The sequence below is a fragment of the Stegostoma tigrinum genome, chromosome 4 (genome assembly GCF_030684315.1).
Source record: "Stegostoma tigrinum isolate sSteTig4 chromosome 4, sSteTig4.hap1, whole genome shotgun sequence".
NCBI classification, from domain to species: domain Eukaryota; kingdom Metazoa; phylum Chordata; class Chondrichthyes; order Orectolobiformes; family Stegostomatidae; genus Stegostoma; species Stegostoma tigrinum.
The window spans coordinates 56,345,594-56,373,042 of NC_081357.1; the positions used below are offsets into that span (position 1 = coordinate 56,345,594).

At 44.9% G+C, this 27,449-nt stretch overlaps 1 protein-coding gene across 4 annotated transcripts in view; it reads left to right on the forward strand.

Moving 5' to 3' along the window:
* The window catches only part of esco2 (establishment of sister chromatid cohesion N-acetyltransferase 2), a 52,906-nt gene that overhangs the window by 187 nt on the left and 25,270 nt on the right, over positions 1–27,449 (forward strand). Inside the window, exons 1-5 of one of the 4 annotated variants that reach the window (XM_048530545.2) lie at positions 331–467; positions 6,758–6,894; positions 7,791–7,858; positions 8,473–9,523; positions 26,901–26,969. In XM_048530545.2, coding sequence (XP_048386502.1) covers positions 7,806–7,858; positions 8,473–9,523; positions 26,901–26,969 — 1,173 coding nt within the window. In that variant the 5' untranslated portion in view covers positions 331–467; positions 6,758–6,894; positions 7,791–7,805. Of the gene's footprint in view, positions 1–330; positions 468–6,757; positions 6,895–7,790; positions 7,859–8,472; positions 9,524–26,900; positions 26,970–27,449 lie in introns of those variants that run through there. The other 3 variants (XM_048530546.1, XM_048530544.2, XM_048530547.1) reach the window with 3 other exon arrangements.

The following is a 27,449-nucleotide window of genomic DNA, read 5'->3' on the forward strand; positions in this document are numbered from 1 at the left end:
CAACTTCTCATTTCTGCGCGATAGCAATTCAAACCTCCTCGTTGCAATTATAAAAAATGGTCTGAGAAATCGCGCTCTGAAAGTTGGTTCATTTTCCATATTGCCACTGAAAATGTTTGATCTGATTTCTTATTTTCTGCCCACATCATACCGCGGAAGTTTGATGAGATGGGGAGGGGGAAAGAGAGAGCCGCGCTGTTTAATCCAATTAGAGCTGTTCCATCATAGATTGACAGATGATCCATCCAATAAGAGATGGAATAGGTACGTCGTCACTACAATCCTTCCGCCTCCCCCAACACAGGGACTAATGAGACGGGCCCCAAGTGAAAGGCGCGCGAGTTGAAGGCGCGGGTTCTAGAAGCTCGCGGGAAAGTGGCGGTTTGAAGCTGCTAGAGATCTCGAGTCGGAGAGTGCCGCTACCGAAAGAGAGAAAGGATCAAAATTACCTTTCCCAAGTTGATGAGGTGAGGAGATTCTGCAAAAACCCGGTATCCAGTCAGATTTGTTGAGAGAGAGAAAGAAAAGTTTCCGACATCGAGCGCGGGATAACTTTTAGGGCACTTCACTAGAGAGGTTTTCCCACAAAATTTCGGGTCTTCATGGACTTGCCTGATAACTTGTTGGCGATCTTTTCTCATACCTTCATGTTTGAGTCTCCGATCGGCTGCCAGAACGCTGCAAAGGCCTTGCTGATTCCTAATCTGCTGAGTGTTTTCATCTTTTTTCTTAATCACAAATATTATCAATTGAAAGAGTTCCGTTCTTATTCCTTGGACTTTTCAACCGTTTTGAAGATTTTGACTTGGTTGATCGTACCACCTTTCACTTTTATAGTCCATGCACTTGGTTACCGTATCTAAATCATATGTAAAGCTTCCTCTCGCTTCGCTTCTAGCTGTTACCTTTCTTCATTTTGCTGATTTTGTCCATGTTGCAACCAAGGCAGATAGATCTAAACTGAGTAAATAGGTTATTGCTGAGGGGCTGCGGTTTAATGGCACTGTTACTTATAAGTCACAGGACATCAGGTTCTAGTTCCGACCCAAAACGTCGACTTACCTGCTCCTTTGAAGCTGTCTGACCGGTAGTGTTCCTCCAGCTCCATACTGTGTTGACCGTTGACTCCAGCATCTGCAGTTCGTGCTGTCTCCGAGGTTAAGTCCAACATATTTAGAATCACACAAGCAGTGAGAGACCAAGGCGCACAGTTTATAGACAGAAAGAACAAGGGCAGATGGATTAAAAGATTCTTATTCTGGTGTCAAACAATAAGTCTCTGGAAGAGACCAAGAGTGTTGGTGTGTAAAGTGTTCATAAAGTCAATGTCGGTGCTGTGCTATCATGACAATCAGGCAGAGCCATAGGACTATACAAAAGGTGACATCTCGGGTCAAGCACTTAATTGTAGGTGTGAGGCTTTGTTAAGAATCTTTCTCTCAGTTTTAGCCTGGAATCAGACTGGTTTTATTCTGAAGGCTGGAATTTATAAGATACTGTACTATCTGACTGTGACTACAAATTGTGTGTTTTTTGAACAAAATAGAAAGTATCTACCAATAAACAAACATAAATAAATAAACAAACATATTGGAGGAAATGACGAGGATTGTCAAAGGTTATTTCAGCTGATGTTTCAGTCCCAACATTGCCCCTTTTCTGAAGGAGAGTCCCGACCTGAAACATAAGCTTTCCTGCTCCTCTGTTGCTGCGTGGCCTGCTGTGTCCCTCCAGCTCCACACCATGTTATCTCTGACTCCAGCATTAGCAGTTCTTATTGTCAACGGTTATATCCGGATAAACTGGAAAGTGATGCATTTTAGAATGTCAAATTCAGGTGTGAATTATATGGTAAATGGCAGAACCCATAGAAGGATTGTACAGGTCCACGGATCCAAGAAAGTGGCAACACTGGTGGCTAAGGTGGGCAAGAAGGCATAGACACTTGTTTTCATCAGCAGGACATCAAATATAAAAATTGGCAACAAAAACAAAGTTGCTAGAAAAGCTCATAAACAAGGTGTAGAGCTGAATGAACACAGCAAGCCAAGCAGCATCAGAGGAGCAGGAAAGCTGACATTTCGAGCCTAGACTCTTCTTCAGAAATGGAGGGAAAAGGGGGTTCTGAAATAAATAGGGAGAGGCGGATAGAAGATGGACAAAGGAGAAGATAGGTCAAAGAAACAGGGATGGAGCCAGCAAAGGTGAGTGTTTGTGGGGATAGGTCAGTCCAGGGAGGACGGACAGGTCAAGGGGGCAGGATGAGGCTAGTAGGTAGAAGATGGGGGTGGGGTTTGAGGTGGGAGGAGGGGAAAGTTGGGAGGAAGGACTGGTTAGGGAGGCGGAGACAAACTGGGCTGGTTTTGGGATGCGGAAGGGGGAAGGGGAGATTTTAAAGCTTGTGAAATCCACATTGATACCATTGGGCTGCAGGGTTCCTAAGCAAAATATGAGGTGCTGTTCTTGCACCTTATATTGATGCCACCAAAAGGTTGCAGGAACAGCAACTCACATTTCGCTTGGGAACCCTGCAGCCCAATGGTATCAGTGGATTTCACAGGCTTCAAAATCTCCCCTCCCCCTTCCGCATCCCAAAACCAGCCTAGCTTGTCCCCAACACCCTAGCCTGTCCTTCCTCCAACCTATCCTGTCCTCCCACCTCAAGCCCCACACCTGTCTCCTACCTACTAGCCTCATCCCATCCCCTCGTCTTGCCCATCCTCCCCGCACTGTCCTATCTCCTCTCTAACTCCCCACATACACTCACCTTTGCTGGCTCCATCCCCGCCTCTTTGACCAGTCTATCTCATCTCCACCTATCTTCTCCTCTATCCCTATTTGTTTCAGAAGCCCCTTCCCCTCCCCCATTTCTGAAGGAGGTCAGGTAGTGCAGCATCTTATAAATTCTAGCCTTTAGAATAAAACAGTCTGACTCCAGGCTAAAACTGAGAAAGATTCTGAACAAAGCCTCACCTACAATTAAGTGCTTGACCTGAGATGGCACCTTTTGTATATTTCTATGGCTCTGCCTGATTGTTATGACAGCACAGCACTGACATTGCATGTAAAGTGTTCATAAAGTCAGTCCTAACACTCTTGGTCACCTGCAGAGACTTATTGTTTGACACCAGATGTAGAATCTTTTAATCTATCTGCCCTTGTTCTCTGTGTATAAACTGCGAGCCTGTGGCCTCCTGTGTTCATCCAGCTCTACACCTTGTTATCTCAGATTCTCCAGCATCTGCAGTTCCTACTATCTCTGCTAGAAAAGTTCAGATCTGGCAGCATCTGTGGAGGGAAAAAAACAGAGTTAACGTTTCAGGTCCGATGACCCTTCCTTAGAACTGGTGGTGGCTAGGAAAATGTCACTTTATATGCTGAAAATAATGAGGTGGGTGGGGTAGGGAGTAAACAATAGGATACAGCCCAAAGAGAGAGAAAGACAGTTAGACAGACAAAGGAGTTGCTAACAATCAGGCTGGGAGGGTGAATAGTTGTTAATGGGGACTGTTAGTGATTGACAACAGTGGGTGTGTAATGGCAGGATATGTGATAACAAGGTCTTGTGTGTAGGGTAGGGGGCTGGGACATGGGAGAGTTTAGGCCCTAAAATTATTGAACTCAATATTGAGTCCAGAGGGCAGTAGGGACCCCAAGCAGAAAATGAGGTGTTGTTCCTCCAGCTTGCATTGGGCTTTGCTGGAAATCTGCAGCAAACCAGAGACAGATGTTGGCCAGGGAGCAGGGTGGTGTGTTGAAGTGGCAGGCAACAGGTAGTTCAGGGTCTTTTTTGCGAACAGAACATAGATGTTCTGCGAAACGGTTGCCAAGTCTACACTTCATTTCCCCAATGTAGAGGAGACCGCATTGTAAGCAGCGAATGCAGTAGCTTCACCTGGAAGGTATGTTTGGGCCCGTGGATATTGGGGATGGAGGAAGTAAATGGGCAAGCATTGACCCTTTGCCGGTTACATGGGATTATGCCAAAGGGCTGTGGGAATGTGTTGGGGCTAAAGTAAGAATGGAGGAGGATGTCCTGGAGGGAATGGTCCCTGCGGGAGGCAGACAAGGGAGGGGAGGGGAGGGGAATGTGTGTCTGGGGGTGGCAGAAATGGCATCTGATGGTCTTCTGGATGTGGATGCTGGTGGGATGGTAGGTGAGGGTAAGGGGAATCCAATTGCTGTTGCACGAACGAAGAGAAGTGGTGACAGCGGAAATGTGGGTGTCGGGTTGGACCTGGCTGAGGTTCCTATTGACACCGGAGCTTGGGAATCCTCATTTGAGGAAGAAGGTGGACATTTGGAGGCTGCCTTATTGACATTGACCTCATCTGAACATATGCGACGGAGACGGAGGAACTGAGAGAATGGGATGGAGTCTTTATAGAAACTTGGGTGTGAGGATGTATAGTGTAGGTAGCTGTGGGAATCAGGGGGTTTGGAATGGATATTATGGCCAGTCTATTCCCAGAAATGGAAACAAAAGTATCGAGAAAGTGAAGGTAGGAGTCAGAGATAGACTAGGTGAAAGAGAGGGCAGGGTGGAAATTGGAGGCAAAATTGATGAAATTTTCCAATTCCACACTAGAGGGGGAAGCAGTACCGATGATATCATCGATGTACTGGAGAAATAGTAGTGAGTGGGGACCAAAATAAGACTGGAACATGGAATGTTCCACGTACCCCACGAAGAGATGGCATAACTAGCACCCATGTGGGTACCTGTGGCAACCCCACTTACCTAAAGGAAATGAGAGGAGTTGAAAGAGAAGTTGTTGAGGATGAGGACAAGCTCGGCCAAGCAGAGGTGTGTGGTGGGTGGGGGATGGTTCAGATCTTTGCTCCAGGAAGAAGCGGAGAGCCCTCAGACCCTCCTGGTGGGGCATGGACGTGTAAAGGGATTGCATGTACATGGTAAACAGGTGGTGGCTGGAACTGGTAAACTGAAGTTTTGAAACTGGTGTAAGGTGTCAGAGGAATCACGAATGTACGTGGGTAGGGATTGAACCGGAGGCAAGAAGATTAAGTCAAGATAAGAAGAGATGACTTCTGTAGGGCATGAGCAGGCTGAAACAATGGGTCTGTCTGAACAGTCCTGTTTTTGGATTTTTGTCAGGAGGTAGAAATGAGCTGTGCGGGGTGGGGGGTCTATTAGCTTAGAAGCAGAGTGGGGGAGGTCACCAGATAAAATGAGATCAGTTACTGTAATGGATACAGTGGCCTGATGTGTCCTGGTGGGGTCATGGTCCCGGGAAGGTAGGAGGAGGTATCTGAGAGATGGTCCTCAGCCTCTGCAAGGTAGAGGTCAGTATGCCAGACTACAACAACACCACCCTTATCGGCAGGCTTAATGATAGTCAGGATTAGATCTAAATGCATGGAGTGCGGTCAGTTCGGAGGGAGATAGATTGGGTTTGGTGAAAGAGGCAGCAAAGTTGACATGACTAATGTCATGTCGACAGTTCTCAATGAACAGATCGAGTGCAGGTAAAAGGCCGGAGGGAGAGCCTTGGAGTTGGGCAAAGGAGACTATGGGATGGGGAGAGGACGCTTGTCCAAAGAAGTGAGCATGGAGGTGAAGACGGCAGAAGAGTTCGACATCATGTTGTGCCTGAAATTCATTAAGGTGGGGACGCAGAGGATTAAAGCTGAGGCCTTTGCTGAGTACGGAGCGTTCGGATTGGAGGGCGGAAGGTAGGAGGGATGGGGAATACCCGACAGGAGGTAGGGTTGGGGGAGGGGATGGAGTCAGAGAGAAGGCAAGGAGAGGAAGGCTCCAGAGGTCCATGGGTAGCTTTGAGTTGTTGCAACGTGTTGGCCTTGATGCCTGAAAGGAGAAGAAAAAGTTTCTTGTTGGCTCGACGAATGAGCCGGAGGATGAAGTGAAACCACGGCAATTAGCAAGTTGTGTTACAGCTGTGTAAACCCTAGTTAGGCCACGTTTGGAATATTATATGCAGTTCTGATAGCCACACTACCAAGAGGATGACCCTTCATCAGAAAAGGGGTGTGGGGAGACAATTCTGAAATAAATCGGGAGGGGGGGGGGGTGGAGTGGAGGTGGACTGAAGATGTATAGGGGAGAAGATAGGTGCAGAGGAGAGTATGGGTGGGGAGGTAGGGAGGGGATAGGTCAGTCCAGGGAGGATGGACAGGTCAAGGGGGCGGGATGAGGTTAGTAGATAGGAAATGGAGGTGCGGCTTGAGGTGGGAGGAGGGGATAGATGAGAGGAAGAACAGGTTAGGCAGGCAGGGATGAGCTGGGCTGGTTTTGAGATGCAGTGGGGGGAGTGGAGATTTTGAAGCTTGTGAAATCCACATTGATCCCATTGGGCGGCAGGGTTCCCAAGCGGAATACGTATTGCTGTTCCTGCAACCTGCAGGTGGCATCATTATGGCACTGCAGGAGGCCCATGATGGACATTGTCGTCTAAGGAATAGGAGGGGGAAGTTGAAATGGTTCGCGACTGGGGGGTGCAGTTGTTTACTGCGCACCAAGCGTAGGTGTTCTGCAAAGTGGCCGCCAAGCCTCCGCTTGGTTTCCCCAAAGTAGAGGAAGCCACACCGTATACAGCAGATGCAGTATACCACATTGGTGGATGTGCAGGTGAACATCTGCTTGATGTGGAAAATCATACTTTGCTATCTTGGATTCTCCAGTATCTGCACTTCACATTATCTCTTTACCAGAATGCTGTCTGGTCTGGAGGGTTTTAGTTATCAGGAAAAGTTGGATAAACTCTAATTGTTTTCACAGGAAGTACAGAGGCCGAGGGTGACCTGACAGACTTCTACAAAGTTATGAGGGCCTTAGATAAGGTGGTCATAGGCACTCAGAGGCTTTTTCTCCCCCCAAGAGTGGAAAGGGCAACTACAAGAGGGCACAGCTTTAAGGTGAGAGGGGGAGCATTTGTGGGGGGGGGGGGGGGGGGGGGGGAGTGCAGGGAAAATTTTTCACACAGGGTGGTGGGTGTCTGGAACACGCTGCTAATGGAGATGGTGGAAGCAGGCATGTCAGCAACATTTAAGTCACTTCTTGATAGACACATGAATGGGAGGCAAACCGATGGATAGAAATCACAAGTAGGCAATAATTAATGGGACTAGGAACTGGCACAGGCTTAGTGGGCTGAAGGGCCTGTTCCTGAGCTACATTGTATTGACTTTGATGTTCTGGCTTTGACACAACTAAGTGACTTGTCAGTCCATTTCAAATTAACAGTTAAAACTTGGCCATACTGTTGGGCTGGACTTGAATGTAGGATAGACTAGTAAGGATAGCGATTTCCTTTCCTAATGGGCTTGGGTGAATCAGATGAATTTTTACAACAATTCAATTGTTTTGTAATACGATCGTTGAGATTAGCTTTGTATTCCAAGTGAATTGACTTTAAATTTCAACTGCTGCCATTGTGGAATTTAAGTTTTTGTCTCTGGATCAGTAAACTGGTACTATGATTGCTCCTCTCATAACATTACCAGTATGCTACTGTGTCCAGCACCCAGATTGCTGTTACTGTTACAATGCACCATGAAATGGAAAGGTTGTTTTAACATGAACTTAACTGCCATTTTTTTTTCCAAATAGACCATCGATATCTCTGGCTTCACAAAGAAACCAGTAGAGGTTTGTTAATTTAAGTCGGTAATGCCGAGTACCCAAAGGTGTAGATTTAAGGTATCTAGTGACAGTGAATCATGTAGTGTAGAGTGCATTTGTGTCCTTTGTTACTTTGCATACTCCCTGTTTATGTAGGGCAGTATTTAATTTTGTGTTCAATTTTTTTCAGTCTTAGAGGGTAAAAATGCCAGTAGTTACTCCAAGAAAAAGGAAGCGTAGCTCTCCAAAAGATGATTGGTAAGTTGTGACATTGTGCAGCTTATTGTTATTCAAATAAGATCATTTGTTCCTAAAGATACATGGCTTTGGAGGTATCTCTGTTCTAGACTGAATGAAAATGCGTACTGTCCTTTTTACTCGTGACCATAGTCTACTCCATTAATCCTACATTCAAAATAAAACTAATAAAACTTAATTATTAATCTAATTTCATGGGAACTGACCACATGCTATTTTAAATCTTTGTGAATTGTTCCGAATATATATGCTGAAAACCAAGTGAGTTCATAGAATAATATTAATATGATTTTTAAGGAAGAACGTATCTATCGAGAGAGATAGGAAACTGCATTTTAAGAAAGTCTAAATTATTAGAAAAAGAAGCTTACTTATTCCAATGTTCAGTGAGCTTTGTAACAATCCAATAATACAGCCCCAATGAGGAGTTGAGATTGGTTGCGAAATACATGTGAAATGTGATTATGTTTTCACTTGGATTGTATTCATTCCTGTGAATTGTTGTTGGGAATTTTTATGCATAAGCAATTCATACTGGAGTAAAGCTTCGTTGTGAAGTAATTGCTTTTCAATGTTTCTAACAGTCAATTTTTTTTTTGTTTTATTTTAAACAGTCAGGACTATACTCCCATCAATATAGCAATGTTAGGAACACTGACAAAGAAAAGGATCCTTGATCTTGATGGAATTTCCTGTCCATCAAGCATGCCATCCCTGGAAGTAACGGACTCACTGATGTTAAGAGGGTCACAAAGAGATTCTGATTCTGTTAAAGAAAATCTTTGTGACAATTGCGCTTCACCACAGAAGTTACCTAACAATATATGTCAGGATGATTCACGGAATAGGGTTTCCAGGCTCTCTCTCAATGGCAAGGGCTATTTACAAAAACCTGTTGTACCTGCAACATCTTTCTATGGGAAGGGAAGGCAGCTATACCTCACACCTCTTGAGAGAAAATTCGTTGATACAAACAAGCTTTCCAAGTGTGTCATTGCAGATGAACAACCCAAGATGAAAAGTACAAAGTTACAAATGAAAAAACAAATCAAAACAAAAGTACAGTTGACAGTTGGCTCCAGTTCTAAGCATCCATTGGATTCAAAGGAAATCAGAATCACACAGAAAAGCAGATCTAATAGTGCGAGGGAACTGATGCGTCTGAATGAAAATGCATATTATGGATCTATAAACAGGACACTTCTGTTTAATTCAAAAGTAAATGGTCAAAAAGTGCAGCAGAAGTCCAGAATACAAACAGGTGCAGCTTTCTTTTCCACAGGCAGAAAATCCCGGATGTCATTCACTAAGGAGTTGTCAGACATCAATGCCAAATTATTTTCATCAGATGTTTGTGCCCAGCATGAACAGGATAGAAGAGACATAAAAGATGATGCCAACAAAGCTAACAAAAAAGTTATTTGTGAAGTTAATCATGATAGTGGAACGTGCAATGGGATTAAAGAAAGCTCTTGTAAAATGAAAATCAAAGCAGATGTGAGAAGAAAAGCTGAAAAGTGCGTGCACCTACCTTCTAACCTGTTCAAGGTTTTGCTTACAAGAGAGGTGAAAGTGATGCTTCAGAGAATTGATGTGGCACAATTTAAACACCCAACATCGATGACCAAGGAGAAGTCATTTCAGCAGGGAGATTTGGCAACAAAAGTAAGATAAAGAATTGGGTTTAAGATGATAAACATTTGCCTCCATTTTTTAATCCCCTATTAGTGTCTAGGTTCTAAGTCCTACCTGCACCACGGAGGTTTGTAATAACAACACTGAACAAATAGATTAGAAAATAGCTAGAATTGTTGCAGTGGTTACAAAAGCAAGCTATTCATCAAATTCTTGTGAGCTGGTTCTCTTAAGACTAACTGGCTAGTCAGACTGTCCTGCCTTTTCCCAATAGCCCTGCAATTATTTTCATTTCAGATGCTTATCCATTTCTCTTCCAAAAGCGATTATCAAATCTGCCTCTACCACGCATTTAGGTTAGCCATCCCAGGTGCTAGCTACTCACTACAAAACAAAAAGATTTTTCCTGTGTTGTGATTCATTCCTTTGAAATTTGTCTTAAGTGGGCATCATTTGGTCTTTGACTGTATTACCCATGTGAATGAAGGCCATTACCTTTGGAACTTTCATCATACTTTTATCGGTATTCTTAGTTGTCTCCCATTTGGTCCTGGTGACTTATCAATTTCAATACTTCATTTTTTCAGTTTTTGCTGATCTAGTATCTCAACTACCTTCTCTCTATGATGTCAGCAGTATTTTTGTCTTTGGTAAAACCTCTGTTTCTTGCTCTAATTATGTCTTTTTCAATGCTTTTGTGACTCTTTTTATGTTACAGCTTAGCTTAAACCTTGCTCAACAGCAAGTAGTTCTGCGAGGTCATTTGTCTAATGCATCTGACTTATCAGTCCCACCATCCTCCAAAAACCAGTCGTAATTTCCCAGGAATCTAAAACACTTCCAGTACTATCTCTAGTCGTATATTCATCTACCTGTTTTGTATTTCCATGTTCATTAGCACATAACACTGGGAATAATTCAGGAATTACTCCTTTTGAGAATCTGCATGATAGATTTTGTCTGTCTTTCTACATATGTCATCTGTAATGGCAGAGATGACAGTCACTGGTGTCCAATGACCCCATACATTGGCATGATTTCAACTTTGTGGTATCATTGACCCTGGTGTCTGAGGGACATCATAGCATCCTGGAATCATTTATTGTCATAGTCAGAGTCACACAGCATGGAAACAGACCCTTTGTGCCAACTAATCCATGCCAACCAAGTTTCCCAAATTAAACTAGTCCCACTTGCCTGCAATTGGCCCATAACTCTCGCAACCTTTCCTATTCATGTACCTATCCAAATTCCCTTTAAATGTTGTAACTGTAGCTGCATCCACCACTTTCTCTATCAATTCATTCCACAAATGAACCATTCTCTGTTTAAAAAAAGGTTGCCCCACAGGTCCCTTTAAAATCTTTCTCCTCTCACCTTTCTAAAACAGAAGTGCCCTAATTTTGAACTCTCGCACCCTAGGGATAAGATCCTCTTCATTCACCTTATCTATGCCCCTCATGATTTTATAACCCTCTAGGAGCAGCCCTCAACCTCCTACACTCCAGTAGAAAAAAGTCCCAGCCTGTCCTTGTATCTCAAACCCCCATACCCAGCAACATCCTGGTAAGTCTTTTCTGAACCCTCTCCTACTTAATAGCATTCTTCTTATGGCAGGTCAACTAGAACTGCAGATAGTACTCCAAACGTGACCTCACTAACATCCTGTACAGCTTCAACATGCGTCCCAACCGTTATATTCCGTAATCTGAGCAATGAAGACAAGCATGTTAAATGGCTTCTTAATCACTGTCTATCTGCGATGCAAATTTCGAAGAATTGTGTCCCTGAATTCCTAGCTCTGTCTGTTCTACAACACTATTTAACCTTAAGACCCTACCTTAACTTTATTGTTTCTATATTCTTCACCCTGGCTAATGAAGACAAGCATGCCATATGCCTTATTCACTGCCCTGTCTACCTGTGCTGACACCTTCAGGGATCTATGGACTTGTGCACACAGTTCCCTTTGTTCCTCAGTCCTCCCCAGGGATCTCCCATTCGTTGTCTACATCCGTCTGTCGTCTACATCCTTCTATGTCACCTCACACGCATCAGGATTAAATTCCATTGCCATTGCTCTGCCCAGTTTGCCAGCTGATTAATATCACCTGTAGGCTGAGACCATCCTTCTTACTGTCAGCAGCACCGCCAGTTTTTGTCATCTACAGACTTGCTAATTGTACCTTCTGCATTCACATCCAAGTCATTAATGTGAACAACAAACAGCAGGGGTCCAATTACTGATCTCGAAGGTGCGCCATTACTCACAAGCTTCCAAACACGGCAACAATGCCCCCCCACCCCCCCCAAATCACCTTTGACAACTTTTGCAAGCCATTTTTGGGTATAGTTTGCCAACTTGCCTTGAATCCCATAGGCTCTTACCATCTCCCTTTAACAAATCAGTGCTGATGTTCTTCATCAACCCCTGCCTTTCCACTTGTTGCTTAATCCTGCCCTTTAGAATTTTTTCCAATAATTTCCCTACCATTGACTTTAGACTAACTGGCTTGTAATTATCAAGCTGTCCTGCTGTCCTAATTGAACAAGAGAACCACATTAGTTATTCTCCAGTCTTCTGGCATTCACCTGTGGCCAAAGTGTTAAATAACTCTGCCAAGGCCTCAGCAGTCTCTTCCTGTGCCTCCCATTAGCAGCCTGGGATATTTTTTCAACCAGGCTTTGGGGATTTATGCACCTCTGTGCCCATTAAAACATCTAATGCTTTCCTCCTCACTGATCTTAACATGTTCTAGAATCTCACTGTCCCAACTGAAATCCCTATCTACAGCGTCTTTCACCTCTGAATACAGATGAGAAGTATTCATTTTAGAACTGAACCACTCCCTCAGGCTGTATACATAGATTATCCCTTCGGCCCCTAATACATCTTACTCTGTCCCTGGTAATCCTCTTAATCTTTATATACTTAGAAAAAGCCTTGGGGTTTTCCTTAATCCTATCTGCCAAAGATATTTTGTGGCCCCTGTTTGCGCTCCTATTTTTTTCAGCAACCTTCTATACTCCCCATACTATAGAAGCACACTCAACTGTTTTTAGTGCACTGGACCCGACATGTTTCTTTTCTCTTCTTTATCAAACTCCTGCTATCCCTTGACGTCCACAGTTCCCTGGACTTGCTGCCATGCCCATACGCTCAGAGGAACATGCCGATTCTCACTTTCCAAATGTAGACTGGCCTGTAAGTGGCTGCTCCTAGTCTGTTTGCCTAATCCTGTCTCAGTTCAATGACATTGAACTTGACCTTCCCCAATTTACACACTTAACTCCAGTATTGTACATATCCCATTCCATAATGTTTTTAAAACTTACAACCTTATAGTCACTGTCCCCAAAATGTTTGCCCACTGAAACTTCAACTACTTGACTAGCTTCATTTCCTAGGAATATGTCAAGCACCTCCCATCTCTAGTATGACTATACGTGTTGGCACAAAAAAGTTCTCCTGCTTGCATTTTTAAAATTCCACCTTGTCTAATCTTTCAAACTAAGGTATATACATAGCCCCACAGACATGCACACATACTCTCTCCCACACACACCTACACACTGTCACACAGATCCTCTTTTGTACACACAGTCACTCAAGCACATACACATCTCTCTCGCTCCCTCCCGCTCTCTCCTTTACCCCCCTTCCTTTTCTTTCTCCCCCCCGCCCTCATACATGCATACACACGACAGACCCACAGTCATCAATAGCTCCTTTGTGATGAGCTTTCATTCCTGGGACCATTCTCGTAGACCTCCTCTGAGCCCCCTCCAACACCATCACATCCTTAAATGCAGGACCTAAAACTGCTCTCTATCTTCCAAATGTGCTCAAACTGAAGCTGTGTACAGCTTCAGCTATGCATCCCTGTTCTCGTTTCCCAGCCCTCTTGAAATTAATGTAAACATTGCGTTTGCCTTCATGACTGCTGACAGAGCCTTCTCACTAACTTTAAGAGAACCCTGAACTAAGACACCTGAGTCCCTCAGAATTCCAAAGCTTTTCCAAATTTCAAACGTAGTCTATGCCTAGATTCTTCTTACCAAAGTGCATAACCTCAGGCTTTCCTATGTTGTATTCTATCTGTCCCTTCTTTGCCTACTCACCCAGCCTGTCCGAGTCCTTCTGTAGCCTTTCCAATTCCTCAACATTAGCTGTCTGTCCACCTATCTTTGTGTCATATGCAAATGTTGCAACAATGCCCTCAGTTCCTTCGTAATAAAATGTGAGGCTGGATGAACACAGCAGGCCAAGCAGCATCTCAGGAGCACAAAAGCTGACGTTTCGGGCCTAGACCCTTCATCAGAGAGGGGGATGGGGGGAGGGAACTGGAATAAATAGGGAGAGAGGGGGAGGCGGACCGAAGATGGAGAGTAAAGAAGATAGGTGGAGAGGGTGTAGGTGGGGAGGTAGGGAGGGGATAGGTCAGTCCAGGGAAGACGGACAGGTCAAGGAGGTGGGATGAGGTTAGTAGGTAGCTGGGGGTGCGGCTTGGGGTGGGAGGAAGGGATGGGTGAGAGGAAGAACCGGTTAGGGAGGCAGAGACAGGTTGGACTGGTTTTGGGATGCAGTGGGTGGGGGGGAAGAGTTGGGCTGGTTGTGTGGTGCAGTGCGGGGAGGGGATGAACTGGGCTGGTTTAGGGATGCAGTGGGGGAAGGGGAGATTTTGAAACTGGTGAAGTCCACATTGATACCATATGGCTGCAGGGTTCCCAGGCGGAATATGAGTTGCTGTTCCTGCAACCTTCGGGTGGCATCATTGTGGCAGTGCAGGAGGCCCATGATGGACATGTCATCAAGAGAATGGGAGGGGGAGTGGAAATGGTTTGCGACTGGGAGGTGCAGTTGTTTGTTGCGAACTGAGCGGAGGTGTTCTGCAAAGCGGTCCCCAAGCCTCCGCTTGGTTTCCCCAATGTGGAGAAAGCCGCACCGGGTACAGTGGATGCAGTATACCACATTGGCAGATGTGCAGGTGAACCTCTGCTTAATGTGGAATGTCATCTTGGGGCCTGGGATGGGGGTGAGGGAGGAGGTGTGGGGACAAGTGTAGCATTTCCTGCGGTTGCAGGGGAAGGTGCCGGGTGTGGTGGGGTTGGAGGGCAGTGTGGAGCGAACAAGGGAGTCACGGAGAGAGTGGTCTCTCCGGAAAGCAGACAGGGGAGGGGATGGAAAAATGTCTTGGGTAGTGGGGTCGGATTGTGAATGGCGGAAGTGTCGGAGGATAATGCGTTGTATCCGGAGGTTGGTAGGGTGGTGTGTGAGAACGAGGGGGATCCTCTTGGGGCGGTTGTGGCGGGGGCGGGGTGTGAGGGATGTGTCGCGGGAAATGCGGGAGACGCGGTCAAGGGCGTTCTCGATCACCGTGGGGGGAAAGTTGCGGTCCTTAAAGAACTTGGACATCTGGGATGTGCGGGAGTGGAATGTCTTGTCGTGGGAGCAGATGCGGCGGAGGCGGAGGAATTGGGAATAGGGGATGGAATTTTTGCAGGAGGGTGGGTGGGAGGAGGTGTATTCTAGGTAGCTGTGGGAGTCGGTGGGCTTGTAATGGACATCAGTTACAAGCTGGTTGCCTGAGATGGAGACTGAGAGGTCCAGGAAGGTGAGGGATGTGCTGGAGATGGCCCAGGTGAACTGAAGGTTGGGGTGGAAGGTGTTGGTGAAGTGGATGAACTGTTCGAGCTCCTCTGGGGTGCAAGAGGCGGCGCCGATACAGTCATCAATGTACCGGAGGAAGAGGTGGGGTTTGGGGCCTGTGTAGGTGCGGAAGAGGGACTGTTCCACGTAACCTACAAAGAGGCAGGCATAGCTGGGGCCCATGCGGGTGCCCATGGCCACCCCCTTAGTCTGTAGGAAGTGGGAGGGTGGCCATGGGCACCCGAATGGGCCCCAGCTATGCCTGCCTCTTTGTAGGTTACGTGGAACAGTCCCTCTTCCGCACCTACACAGGCCCCAAACCCCACCTCTTCCTCCGGTACATTGATGACTGTATCGGCGCCGCCTCTTGCTCCCCAGAGGAGCTCGAACAGTTCATCCACTTCACCAACACCTTCCACCCCAACCTTCAGTTCACCTGGGCCATCTCCAGCACATCCCTCACCTTCCTGGACCTCTCAGTCTCCATCTCAGGCAACCAGCTTGTAACTGATGTCCATTTCAAGCCCACCGACTCCCACAGCTACCTAGAATACACCTCCTCCCACCCACCCTCCTGCAAAAATTCCATCCCCTATTCCCAATTCCTCCGCCTCCGCCGCATCTGCTCCCACGACAAGACATTCCACTCCCGCACATCCCAGATGTCCAAGTTCTTTAAGGACCACAACTTTCCCCCCACGGTGATCGAGAACGCCCTTGACCGCGTCTCCCGCATTTCCCGCGACACATCCCTCACACCCCGCCCCCGCCACAACCGCCCCAAGAGGATCCCCCTCGTTCTCACACACCACCCTACCAACCTCCGGATACAACGCATTATCCTCCGACACTTCCGCCATTTACAATCCGACCCCACCACCCAAGACATTTTTCCATCCCCTCCCCTGTCTGCTTTCCAGAGAGACCACTCACTCCGTGACTCCCTTGTTCGCTCCACACTGCCCTCCAACCCCACCACACCCGGCACCTTCCCCTGCAACCGCAGGAAATGCTACACTTGTCCCCACACCTCCTCCCTCACCCCCATCCCAGGCCCCAAGATGACATTCCACATCAAGCAGAGGTTCACCTGCACATCTGCCAATGTGGTATACTACATCCACTGTACCCGGTGCGGCTTCCTCTACATTGGGGAAACCAAGCGGAGGCTTGGGGACCGCTTTGCAGAACACCTCCGCTCAGTTCGCAACAAACAACTGCACCTCCCAGTCGCAAACCATTTCCACTCCCCCTCCCATTCTCTTGATGACATGTCCATCATGGGCCTCCTGCACTGCCACAATGATGCCACCCGAAGGTTGCAGGAACAGCAACTCATATTCCGCCTGGGAACCCTGCAGCCATATGGTATCAATGTGGACTTCACCAGTTTCAAAATCTCCCCTTCCCCCACTGCATCCCTAAACCAGCCCAGTTCATCCCCTCCCCCCACTGCACCACACAACCAGCCCAGCTCTTCCCCCCCCCCACCCACTGCATCCCAAAACCAGTCCAACCTGTCTCTGCCTCCCTAACCGGTTCTTCCTCTCACCCATCCCTTCCTCCCACCCCAAGCCGCACCCCCAGCTACCTACTAACCTCATCCCACCTCCTTGACCTGTCCGTCTTCCCTGGACTGACCTATCCCCTCCCTACCTCCCCACCTACACCCTCTCCACCTATCTTCTTTACTCTCCATCTTCGGTCCGCCTCCCCCTCTCTCCCTATTTATTCCAGTTCCCTCCCCCCATCCCCCTCTCTGATGAAGGGTCTAGGCCCGAAACGTCAGCTTTTGTGCTCCTGAGATGCTGCTTGGCCTGCTGTGTTCATCCAGCCTCACATTTTATTATCTTGGAATCTCCAGCATCTGCAGTTCCCATTATCCCTCAGTTCCTTCGTTCAGTTCATTAATCTATAATGTGAATAGTTGTGGTTCCAACACTGACCACTGCAAAGCTCCACCAGTCGTTGGCTGTCATCCTGAAGAAAACCTTTTAATCCCTACTCTCTGCCACTTAGCCAATCTTCTATTCAGCCAATATCTCGCATGTCACACTTTGGGCTCTTATTTTACTTAGTAGCCTCCTGTGTACCACCTTATTAAAGGCCTTCAGAAAATCCAAATAGATTGCATCCACTGACTCTCCTTTGTCCAACTTGGTTGTTACCTCCTCAAAGAATTCCAACAGATCTGTCAGATGTGATGCCCCCCCCACCCTGGGCAAAACGATGCTGACTCAGCCCTGTCTTATCACTCTCTAAGTACTCAGCAATCTCATCCTCAACAATGGACTCGAATCTTTTTAATGACCAAAATTAGGCATGTTGTCCAATAGCTACGTGTCTTCTTCCTCCCTCCCTTCTTAAACAGGGGTGTTATGTTATCCATTTTCTAGTCCTGTATGACCCTCCCTGACTCGTGATTCTTGGAGGATCACCACCAATTCCTCCACAATCTCATTAACTATCTCTGTCAGAACTCTGGCATGTTGACCATCTTCAAATCCTTCAGCTTCCCCAGCACCTCCTTTGAGGTGGCCATGACATTCATCTCTGCCCCTAACTCTTAAGTACTGGTATGCTGCTGGTGTCTTCCACAGTGAACACTGATTTAAAAAGTATCTAATCAGTTCCTGTGCCACCTCATTGTTCCTTATTACTATTTCTCCAGCCTCATTTTCCCATGGTTCCGCGTCTGTCTTAACAGCATAGAATCCCTACAGTGTGGAAGCAGGCCCTTTGGCCCAACAAGTACACACGGGCCCTCAGAGCATCCCACCCAGACCCATCTGCCTAATCTACACATTCCTGAACACTATAGGCAATTTAACATGGCCAAGCCATCTAGCCTGCACACCTGTGGACTGTGGGAAGAAACCGGAGCACCCGGAGGAAACACACACAGACACAAGGAGAATGTGCTAACTCCACACAGACATTTGCCCGAGGGTGGAATTGAACCCAGGTGCCTGCTGCTGCGAGGCACCAGTGCTAACCCCTGAGCCACACCAAATAATACCACTAAGCCATCGCCTTCAAAAAAACTTTTATATATCTTGAAAAACTCTTGCAATCTTATGTATTACAGCTGGTTTACCGGTTATTTCATTCTCTCTCCCCAACACTTTTCTCATTATCTTCTGCTGATTTTTAAAGGTTTCCCACTAATCTTCACCTTCCAAATTGTGTGGAGAAACCCCTGCCATTGCTGCTGCACTCATCTCTTCCGGACTCCCCATCCCATCATCTCTGGATAGCTCCTCCCTCATGCCTTTGTAGTTATCTTTTGTCAATTGTACTACCATTACTTCTAATTCCACCTTCGCCCTCTCATACTGCAGTATGAATTCTATCATATTATGGTCACTGCCTTGTAGGACTTCCTTCACCTAAAGCTCCCTAATTAGGTCTGCCTCATTACACGCCACCAAATCCAGAATTTGCCAATTCCAGTGTGGACTCTATCACAAGGTGTGTCAATAAAGCATCTCAGACATTTTATGAATTCCTTTTTCTCTGGGTTCGTTACCAATCCAGTTCACTAGTATATTGAAGCCCCTTATTATTATGATTGTGTCTTTCTTATATGCCTTTTTTACCTCCTGATTTATTTTCTGCTCCACATCTCGACTACTGCTCAGAGACTAAACATAACTTCCATCAGGATCTTTTTTGCCTTTGCAGTTCCTGAACTCTACCCATGTAGTTTCTTTGCCATTGACTTTATATTACTTCCTACTGTTAATTTCATTTCTTTAACTAACAGGGCAAACCTGCACAGCCTACCCATCTGCCTGTTCGTTTGATAGGACGAGCGTCCTCTGATATTTAGCTCCCAGCCTTGATCCCCTGGCAACTACATTGCATTGTGTCCACCAATTTCAATCTGTGCTACAAGTTTATTTACCTTGTTTCATATTCTGTATGAATATGAACACATCAACACCCTCAGTCCTGCATTGAATACCCCATTCTCACATTTGTCCCCTTAATTGCTAAACCAGAAGTTGGATTTCTGAACTTTTCCACACTTTGTCCTATTACTTGTTCTGGAAACTTTAATAACCTCTGCTGAGCAAGCAAGCCCTTACACCTCCTTTAAAAAAAATTACCATAATTTTCACAGTTGCCTAATTCAGGTGGAGTCAGTCCTATTTGAATGGCTTCCTTCTCTCCCAGTACTTGTGCCAGTGTCCCATGAATTTAAATCCATTTATCCCAATCTTTGAGATGTGCATTTACCAATTTAATCTTGTTGACTGTTCCAATTAGCTTGTGACTGAGGTAGCAGTGCAGAGATTATTACCTTTTTAACTCTTGCTTTTTAATTTAACCCCTAGCTGCTAATATTCCCTCAGTAGAACCTTTTTCTCTCCTTTCTGCTTATATCATTGGCCCACCTATGTGGGCCAACAACTGACTCCCAAGGTCCTCTGCAGACAAACAGGAGGCTGGAAGAACACGGCAGGCCAGGCAGCATCAGGAGGAAAGGAGCAATCAACTTTTCTGGTATTATCCTTCTTCAGCACTAGATGTGGGGTAGGGGGAGCTGCAGATAAGGGGCGGCGGGTGCAGGGAAGGAGCGGAGGTGGAATGATGGTGATAGGTGGCACTGGTTGTACAACCTGGTTGGTTGATTGGAGGGAAGAATCTGGTTGGTGGCTGGGAGGTGGAATGGAAGGGAGGAGATGGGGTTCAAGGGAAACCAGGGAATGGGTGGCAAGGTTATTTGAAATTGAAGAACTCATTGTTGAGCTCTCTGAGCTGGAGGTGCCCAGGCAGAAGATAAGGTGTTCTTCAAATTTGCGTTGCAAGTTACTGCGACACTGGAGGAGGCTGAGGGTAGCCATGTGGGAGGGTGTGTGGGATGAGGAGTTGAAATGGGCGGTGACCAGGAAGTTAGGTTGACCGTTATGGGCCAGGCGGAATTGGTCAGCAAAACAGTCACCTAGTCTACGTTTGGTCTGACCGACGTAGAGAAGACCACTTCGGAAGCACCAAATGCGATAAACTATGTTGGAGGAGATGCAGGTGAAGCTCTGGCTCACTTGGAAGGGCGGTTTAGGGCCTTGAATAGAGATGAGGTTTGGGAAGATGTTGCATCTTCGGTTACAGGGGAAGGTACCAGGTGGCTTGGAGTGGTTGGTGGGGAGCGTGGCACGAATTAAGGAGCAGTGAAGGGAATGGTTCTTGTGGAAGACAGAGGGGGTTGGTAGGGCCTAATTTGAGTTGGAGGAAGTGTTTGAGGATAATACATTGGATGCAGAGGCTGGTGGGTGGAAAGCGAGGTCAAAAAGGACCCTATCTTTATTATGTTTGGAGAAGGGTTGGTTGTTAAGAGCTGTGGAGGACTGTCTGGATGACAGGCGAAAAGAGCACAGTTTGAAAAAGGCGGACATCAGGGATGCTTGGGAGTGGAATGTCTCCTCATCAGACACTTGCAACAGAGACTCATTAACTGTGGACTGGAATTGATGAGCCGGATGTGTGCTCTCTTCCCCTTGCTCATACATGTGTTCAGGTTTCTGTTACTGCTCCTTTTATGGAAGAAGTTGTAGGAGGTCATTACCCCGGTGTGATGGTTCTTTGATGTTGGCTGCCTATCCACAATGGTGAGCCACGTAAATAGAGTCCATGGAGGGAAGGTTGGCTTCCGTGATGGTGTGAGCTGTGTATAACACCATCTGTAGTTTTTTATGGTCCTGGGCAGAGCAGTTACCCTACTAAGCCATTCTGCACCCAAACAGTATGCTTTCAGTGCATATGTAGAAGTTGATGAGGGACCTTATGGACATGCCAAATTTCCTGAGCTGCCCAAGGAAGAAGAGGCATTGTTTTGCCTCCTTGACTGTCGCATTTATGGGTGAAGTCAGGACCAGTCGTCGGTTATTGTCACTCCGAAAACTTGATACTCTTCACTCTCTCAACCTCAGTTCCGTTGATATAGATGGGGCCATGTTCTCCTCCCTTCCTTCTGAAGTTAATGATCAGTTCTTTAGGTTTTGCTGATGTTGAAAGATTGCTTTCATTGCACCACGTCACCAAGCCCTCTATCTCCCTTCTGTATTTTGACTCATCATTATTAGATATCCATCCCACTACAATGGTGTCATCAGCGAACTCATAGATGGCGTTCGTTCGGAATTTGGTAACATATACGTAGGTGTACAGGGAGTACAGTATGGGGCAGAGGTCACATTCTTAGGGGCTCCAGTGTTGAGTGTTATTGTGGAGGTGGTGCAGTTACCTATTCTCACTGATTATGGCCAATGTGTCAGAAAGCTGAGGATTCAGTTACAGAGGGTTGAGCTGACACCAAGAAAGAAAAGATAGATTTACCAGTTCTATCCCACGCCTCCAGATTCCCCAAACTATATCTTCAATAGGGCTGTGTGCAACTTGTCAGCTTGTATGGGATTATAGTCATACGGCATTGAAACAAGCCATTTGGTGCAACTAGTCCACCCGGACTATGTTCCCAAACTAAACTAGTCCCACTTGCCTGGCTTGGCTCATATTACTCCAAACCTTTCCTATTCATGTACTTGTCCAAATGCCTTTTTAAAATGTTGTTACTGTACCTGCATCCACCACTTCTACTGGCAGTTCATTACACTCATGAACCACTGTGTTATAAAAGAAGTTGCCTCTCCTGTCCCTTTTAAAACGTTGTCCTCTCACCTTAAAAATATGCCTCTCAGTTTTGAACAAGCCCTCAATGCAAAACACCGTTGCTATTCACATTATCTATGCTTCTCATGATTTTATAAACCTCTGTGAGATCACCCCTCAAATTCCTACGCTCCAGTTAAAAAAGTCCCAGCCTGTCCATCCTGTTTTTATAACCCAAACTCTCCATAGCCAACAACACCCTGGTAAATCTTTCCTGAACCGTCTCCAATTTAATAATATCATTTCTACAGCTGGGCAAAGAGAACTGCACACGGTACTCGAGAAGAGGCCTCACCAACATCCTGTACAACCTCAACATGACATCCCATGCAAATACTTAAGTCTGAGCAATGAAGCCAAGCATACTAAACACCTTCTTAATCACCCTGTCTATCTGTGATGCAAATTTCAAAGAATTTTGTCATTAGAACATAAGAACCAGGAGCAGGAGTAGGCCATCTGGCCCTTGGAGCCTGCTTTGCCATTCAGTAGGATCATGGCTGATATTTTTATGGCGTCAGGGCGTCCGTTCCACTTACCTACCCTCTCAACATAACCCTTAATTCCTTTACTATTCAAAAAATTATCTATACTAGGTTAAAAACATTAAATGAGGAAGCCTGAACTATTTCACTGGGCAGAGAGTTCCATAGATTCACAATCCCCTTCAATTCAGCCCCAAATCTGGCCCCCTCCAATTTTGAGGCTATGCCCTCTTGTTCTAGTTGCACCCACCAGTGGAAAAATCTTCCTGCTTCTATCTTATCAGTTCCCTTAATCATTTTATATGTTTCTAAAAGATTCCCCCCCTCATTCTTGTAAATTCCAATGAATATTATCCCAGTTTATTCAGCCTGTCCTCATAAGCCAACCCTCTTAACCCTTGAATCTACTTGGTGCATCTCTTCTATACCCCATCCAGTGCCAGTATATCCTTTATTTAATAAGGACACCAAAACTGCATGCATCACTCCAGGTGTGATCTCACCAGCACCCTACACAGGTGCAACATAACTTCTCTGCTTTTAAACTCAATCCCTCTAGCAATGAAGGACAAAATTCCATTTGCCTTTTTAATTACCTGTTGTACCTGCAAACCTACCTTCTACATATATGCACAAGGACACCCAAGTCCATCTGCACAGCAGTATGTTGCGATTTTTTTTTAACCATTCGAGAAATAGCCGCTTTATTGTTAAACCTATCAAAATGGATGACTTCACAGTTATCGACATTGAATTCCATCTGCTAAATCTTCGCCCACTCACTTAAACTATCCATATCCCTCTACAAACTTTCAGACCCCACTGTGCATTTTGCTCTACCACTCATCCTAGTGTCATCTGCAAACTGTTGACACACTACATGAGGTCCCTGACTCCAGTCATCTGTGTAAATTATAAACAATTGCAGTCCCAGCACTGATCCTTGAGGCACACCACTAGACACTGTTTGCCAACTAGAAAAACACTTACTTATCTTCACTGTTTGCTTCCTGTAAGTTAACCAATGCCATGCACCTTTATCTTGTATAGCAGCCTTTTGTGCGGCACCTTGTTGGATGCCTTTTGGCAGGTGCACCACATCTACTGAGTCGCCATTGTCCACTGCACTCGTAATGTCTTCATAGAATTCCAACAAATCAGCCAAGCATGTTCTGCCTTTTATGAGGGCATGCTGCAACTGCCCAGTGGTGCAATTTCTATCTAGGTGCCTTACTATTTCTTAATGATAGATTCAAGCATTGTCCCTAGTAGTTAAACTAACTGGCCTATAATTCCCTGTCTTTTGTCTACCTCCTTTTTTTGGACAATGGTGCCACATTGGGGCAGTTCCAGCAGAAACAGCCAAAGTCCAGCAAATTTTGGAATATTACCACGAGTGCATTTACAATTATTCCCGCCATCTCTTCGTACCCTGGGATGCCTTCCGTCAGGGCCAGGAGACTTGTCTACCTTTAGCTTGCCCAACGCTACCTCTTTTGTGATAATGATCATATCTAGATCACCTATCTTTGTCATCAATTACTGGCTAGTTATTTGTGTCCTCCACTGTGAAGACCGACACAAAATACCTGTTCAATGCCTGTTATTTCCTCATTTCCCGTTATTAAATCCCCCTTCTCATCATCTAAAGAACCAATGTTTACTTTAGCCACTCTTTCTTTTCTTATATTTACAGAAAAGTTTGCTATGTGACTTTATATTCTGAGTTAGTTTAGTCTCATAATCTATCTTATTTTTCTTTACAGCATTTTTCTGTGGCTTTCTGTTGACCTTCAAAGTTTTCCCAATCTTATGGTTTTCCATTGGTCTTTGCCACTTTGTATACAAAGAAACCTACAGCACAGGAACAGGCCCTTCGGCCCTCCAAGCCTGCACCGATCAAGATCCTCTGTCTAACCTGTCATCTATTTTCTAACAGTCCGTGTCCATTTGCTCCCTGCCCATCCATGTACCTGTCCAAATATATCTTAAAAGACGCTAACGTGTCTGCGTCTACCACCTCTGCTGGCAACGTGTTCCAGGCACCTACCACCCTCTGTGTAAAGAACTTTCCACGCATATCTCCCTTAAACTTTCCTCCTCTCACTTTGAACTCATGACCCCTAGTAATTGAGTCCCCCACTCTGGGGAAAAAGCTTTTTGCTATCCACCCTGTCTATACTCGTGATTTTGTAGACCTCAATCAGGTCCCCCCTCAATCTCCGTCTTTCTAATGAAAATAATCCTAATCTATTCAACCTCTCTTCATAGCTAGCACCCTCCATACCAGGCAACATCCTGGTGAACCTCCTCTGCACCCTCTCCAAAGCATCCACATCCTTTTGGTAATGTGGCGACCAGAACTGCACATAGTACTCCAAATGTGGCCGATCCAAAGTCCTATACAAGTGCAACATGACCTGCCAACTCTTGTACTCAATACCCCGCCTAATGAAGGAAAGCACACCATATGCCTTCTTGACCACCCTATTGACCTGCGTTGTCACCTTCAGGGAACAATGGACCTGAACACCCAGATCTCTCTGTTCATCAATTTTCCCTAGGACTTTTCCGTTTACTGTATAGTTCGCCCTTGAATTTGATCTTCCAAAATGCATCACCTCGCATTTGCCCGGATTGAACTCCATCTGCCATTTATCTGCCCAACTCTCCAGTCTATCCATATCCTGCTGCCTTTCAATTTTTTTTCAATACTCACTTACTTCCTCAGACATCCATGGCTGAATACCCTTTTTCCTAAAGTCCGACCATTTCACTGTTATGTGCTTTTGCTGAGCACTTTGAAAATTATTTTGGAAATCCTCCACTGTTCCTCAGCTGTCCCACCATAGAGTCTTTGCTTCCAATTTACTTCAGCCAACTCCTCACTCCTGTCCCTGAATCCCTCGGTCTGTCTGTTCTACGACATCATCCAGTGCCCTACCATAAGTCCTGCCCTTGCTTGTTTAACCAAAATGCAATACCTCGCAATTATCCAAATTAAACTCATCTGTCACCATGCAGCCCACTGACCCAATTGATCAAGATCTCTTTGTAATCTTAGATAATCTTTTTTACTGTCCGCGTACCACCAATTTTGATGTCATGTGCAAACTTTATTAACCATGCATCCAATATTCTCATCCAAACTGTTTATATAAATGACAAGCAAAAATGGACTCTGTACCAATCCTTGTGGAACACCTCTGGTTACAGGCCTCTAGTCCGAACAGCAGCCCTCCTCCACTACCCTCTGGCTTGACAGTAGGAGACAATTTTGTATCCAGTTGGCAAGCTCACCCTGAATCCCATGTAATCTAACTTTGATAATTTGCTTACCATGCAGAACCTTGTGAAAGGCTTTACTAAAGTCCATGTAAACAACACCTAGTGCTCTGCCCTCATTAACCTATTTGTTTACTTCCCCAGAAAAACTGTCAGGTTTGTGAGACACAATTTCCCTCGCACAAAACCATTCTGACTATTCCTAATCAATCCTTGCCTTTCCAAATGCGTGTAAATCCTATCTTACAGAATCACCTCCAACAAGTAACTCACCATCGTTGTCAGGCTTATAAACTGATAGTTTCCAGGCGTCTCCTGACAGTCTTTCTTAAATAAGGGCACAATATTAGCCACCCTCCTGTCCTCCAGTACCTCACCTGTGGCTATAAAGATATAAATGTTTCTGCTAGGTTGTTTTGTGATGTGCCTTGGGATGTTTTACTGCATTCAAAGGTGCCATATAGATTCAGTTATTGTTGAAACAGTGTATTTAAATAGTATTTGTTATTTGTATGACATGAACAATACTGAATGAACTGTACAAACATAAATGCAAATTGTACTCACTGATTTTGTATACTTTTCTGCATTGGTAATATCATAGGTAACTGGACAAGCTATATTTTGGTTCAAATAATTAATTCTAAATTAGTATAATTTTAGTTTGAAGCTTCTTTCGAAAGTTTTTTTTATGTCACGTTTTTGTTTTCTGTTGTCTTGCTATGTAATGTCTTCTAATGTATTTGCATTTCATGAAACATCACGAAAACAGATTATTTGGTCATCATCATATTCCAGTTTGAGGAATCTTGCTTTATATTAATTGACTACCTCGTTTCCTACATTGAACAGTTACTACACTTAAAGTTCATTAGCTGTGAAGCAATTTTGAATGCCCAGAGATTGTAGAATGTTTTAGATTGTATGCCTTTTTCTTTTGCACTTGTTCTGTTGGACCTGAATATTTTTAAATTTCTGTTCATTTTGTCACAGGATCAACCTATGAGTAATACTAGATTGTCAAAGTCATAGCTCACTGTCCCATTGTTAGTTGTATGCAGCCCCAGGTGACTATAATAAAATATATTGAGTTATGATTGTTGGTGATTAAGCAGACAAATAGCCAAATTAAAACAGCCTATGTAATGTGAATTTCTCCTAAGGTGTAGTGGTATGTAGGGTTTATGACGTTGAATAATTTTACAGAATTATCATAACCCAAAGACTCTGTATTTTAATGAATAACAATTATATTTTATATATATCATTGCTTTGAAACTTTGCCTACAATTATATTTTGTTTGTTCTTTGTTAGTGGTTTGACCAGTTTCAGTTTCAAGATTCAGAATCTGAAAAGGAGAAAGATGAAATTTTGAATGTTGAGGTAAGCTACAGTTGAATTTTGGAATTCAGTTTGGAAAGTTGCCTCTTGGAATCTTTCCAGTTGTTATGAAATGAGTACACACTTCTATACAAAAATGTATATATTTGTATTTAAAACTGAAAGTGCTGGGTATTTGCAGCAGCTCTGCCAGTATCTTTGGGAAGAGAACTAGTTGATGTTCCAGGTTTATGACTTCTCATCAGAATTGGGAAAAGCTTATAAGCATTTTGCTGTTTATTTTTAAAATTTAGATCTCGGGGATCCACAGTATTTTGGTTTTGTCTCGTTTGGATGATTGTTTCTAAATATAGTCATACAGTAATAAGTACAGTAAATGCAAATTGCAAGTCTGATACCCAGTTCTAGATGAACAGAAAATTTTCTCTGCAACATTGGGACAACCAGAGACCTATTCATTAGTTCTGTAACAAACTCTTGCTTAACTACTAGTTCTATTGCTGTCCAATAGCAATTATCTGA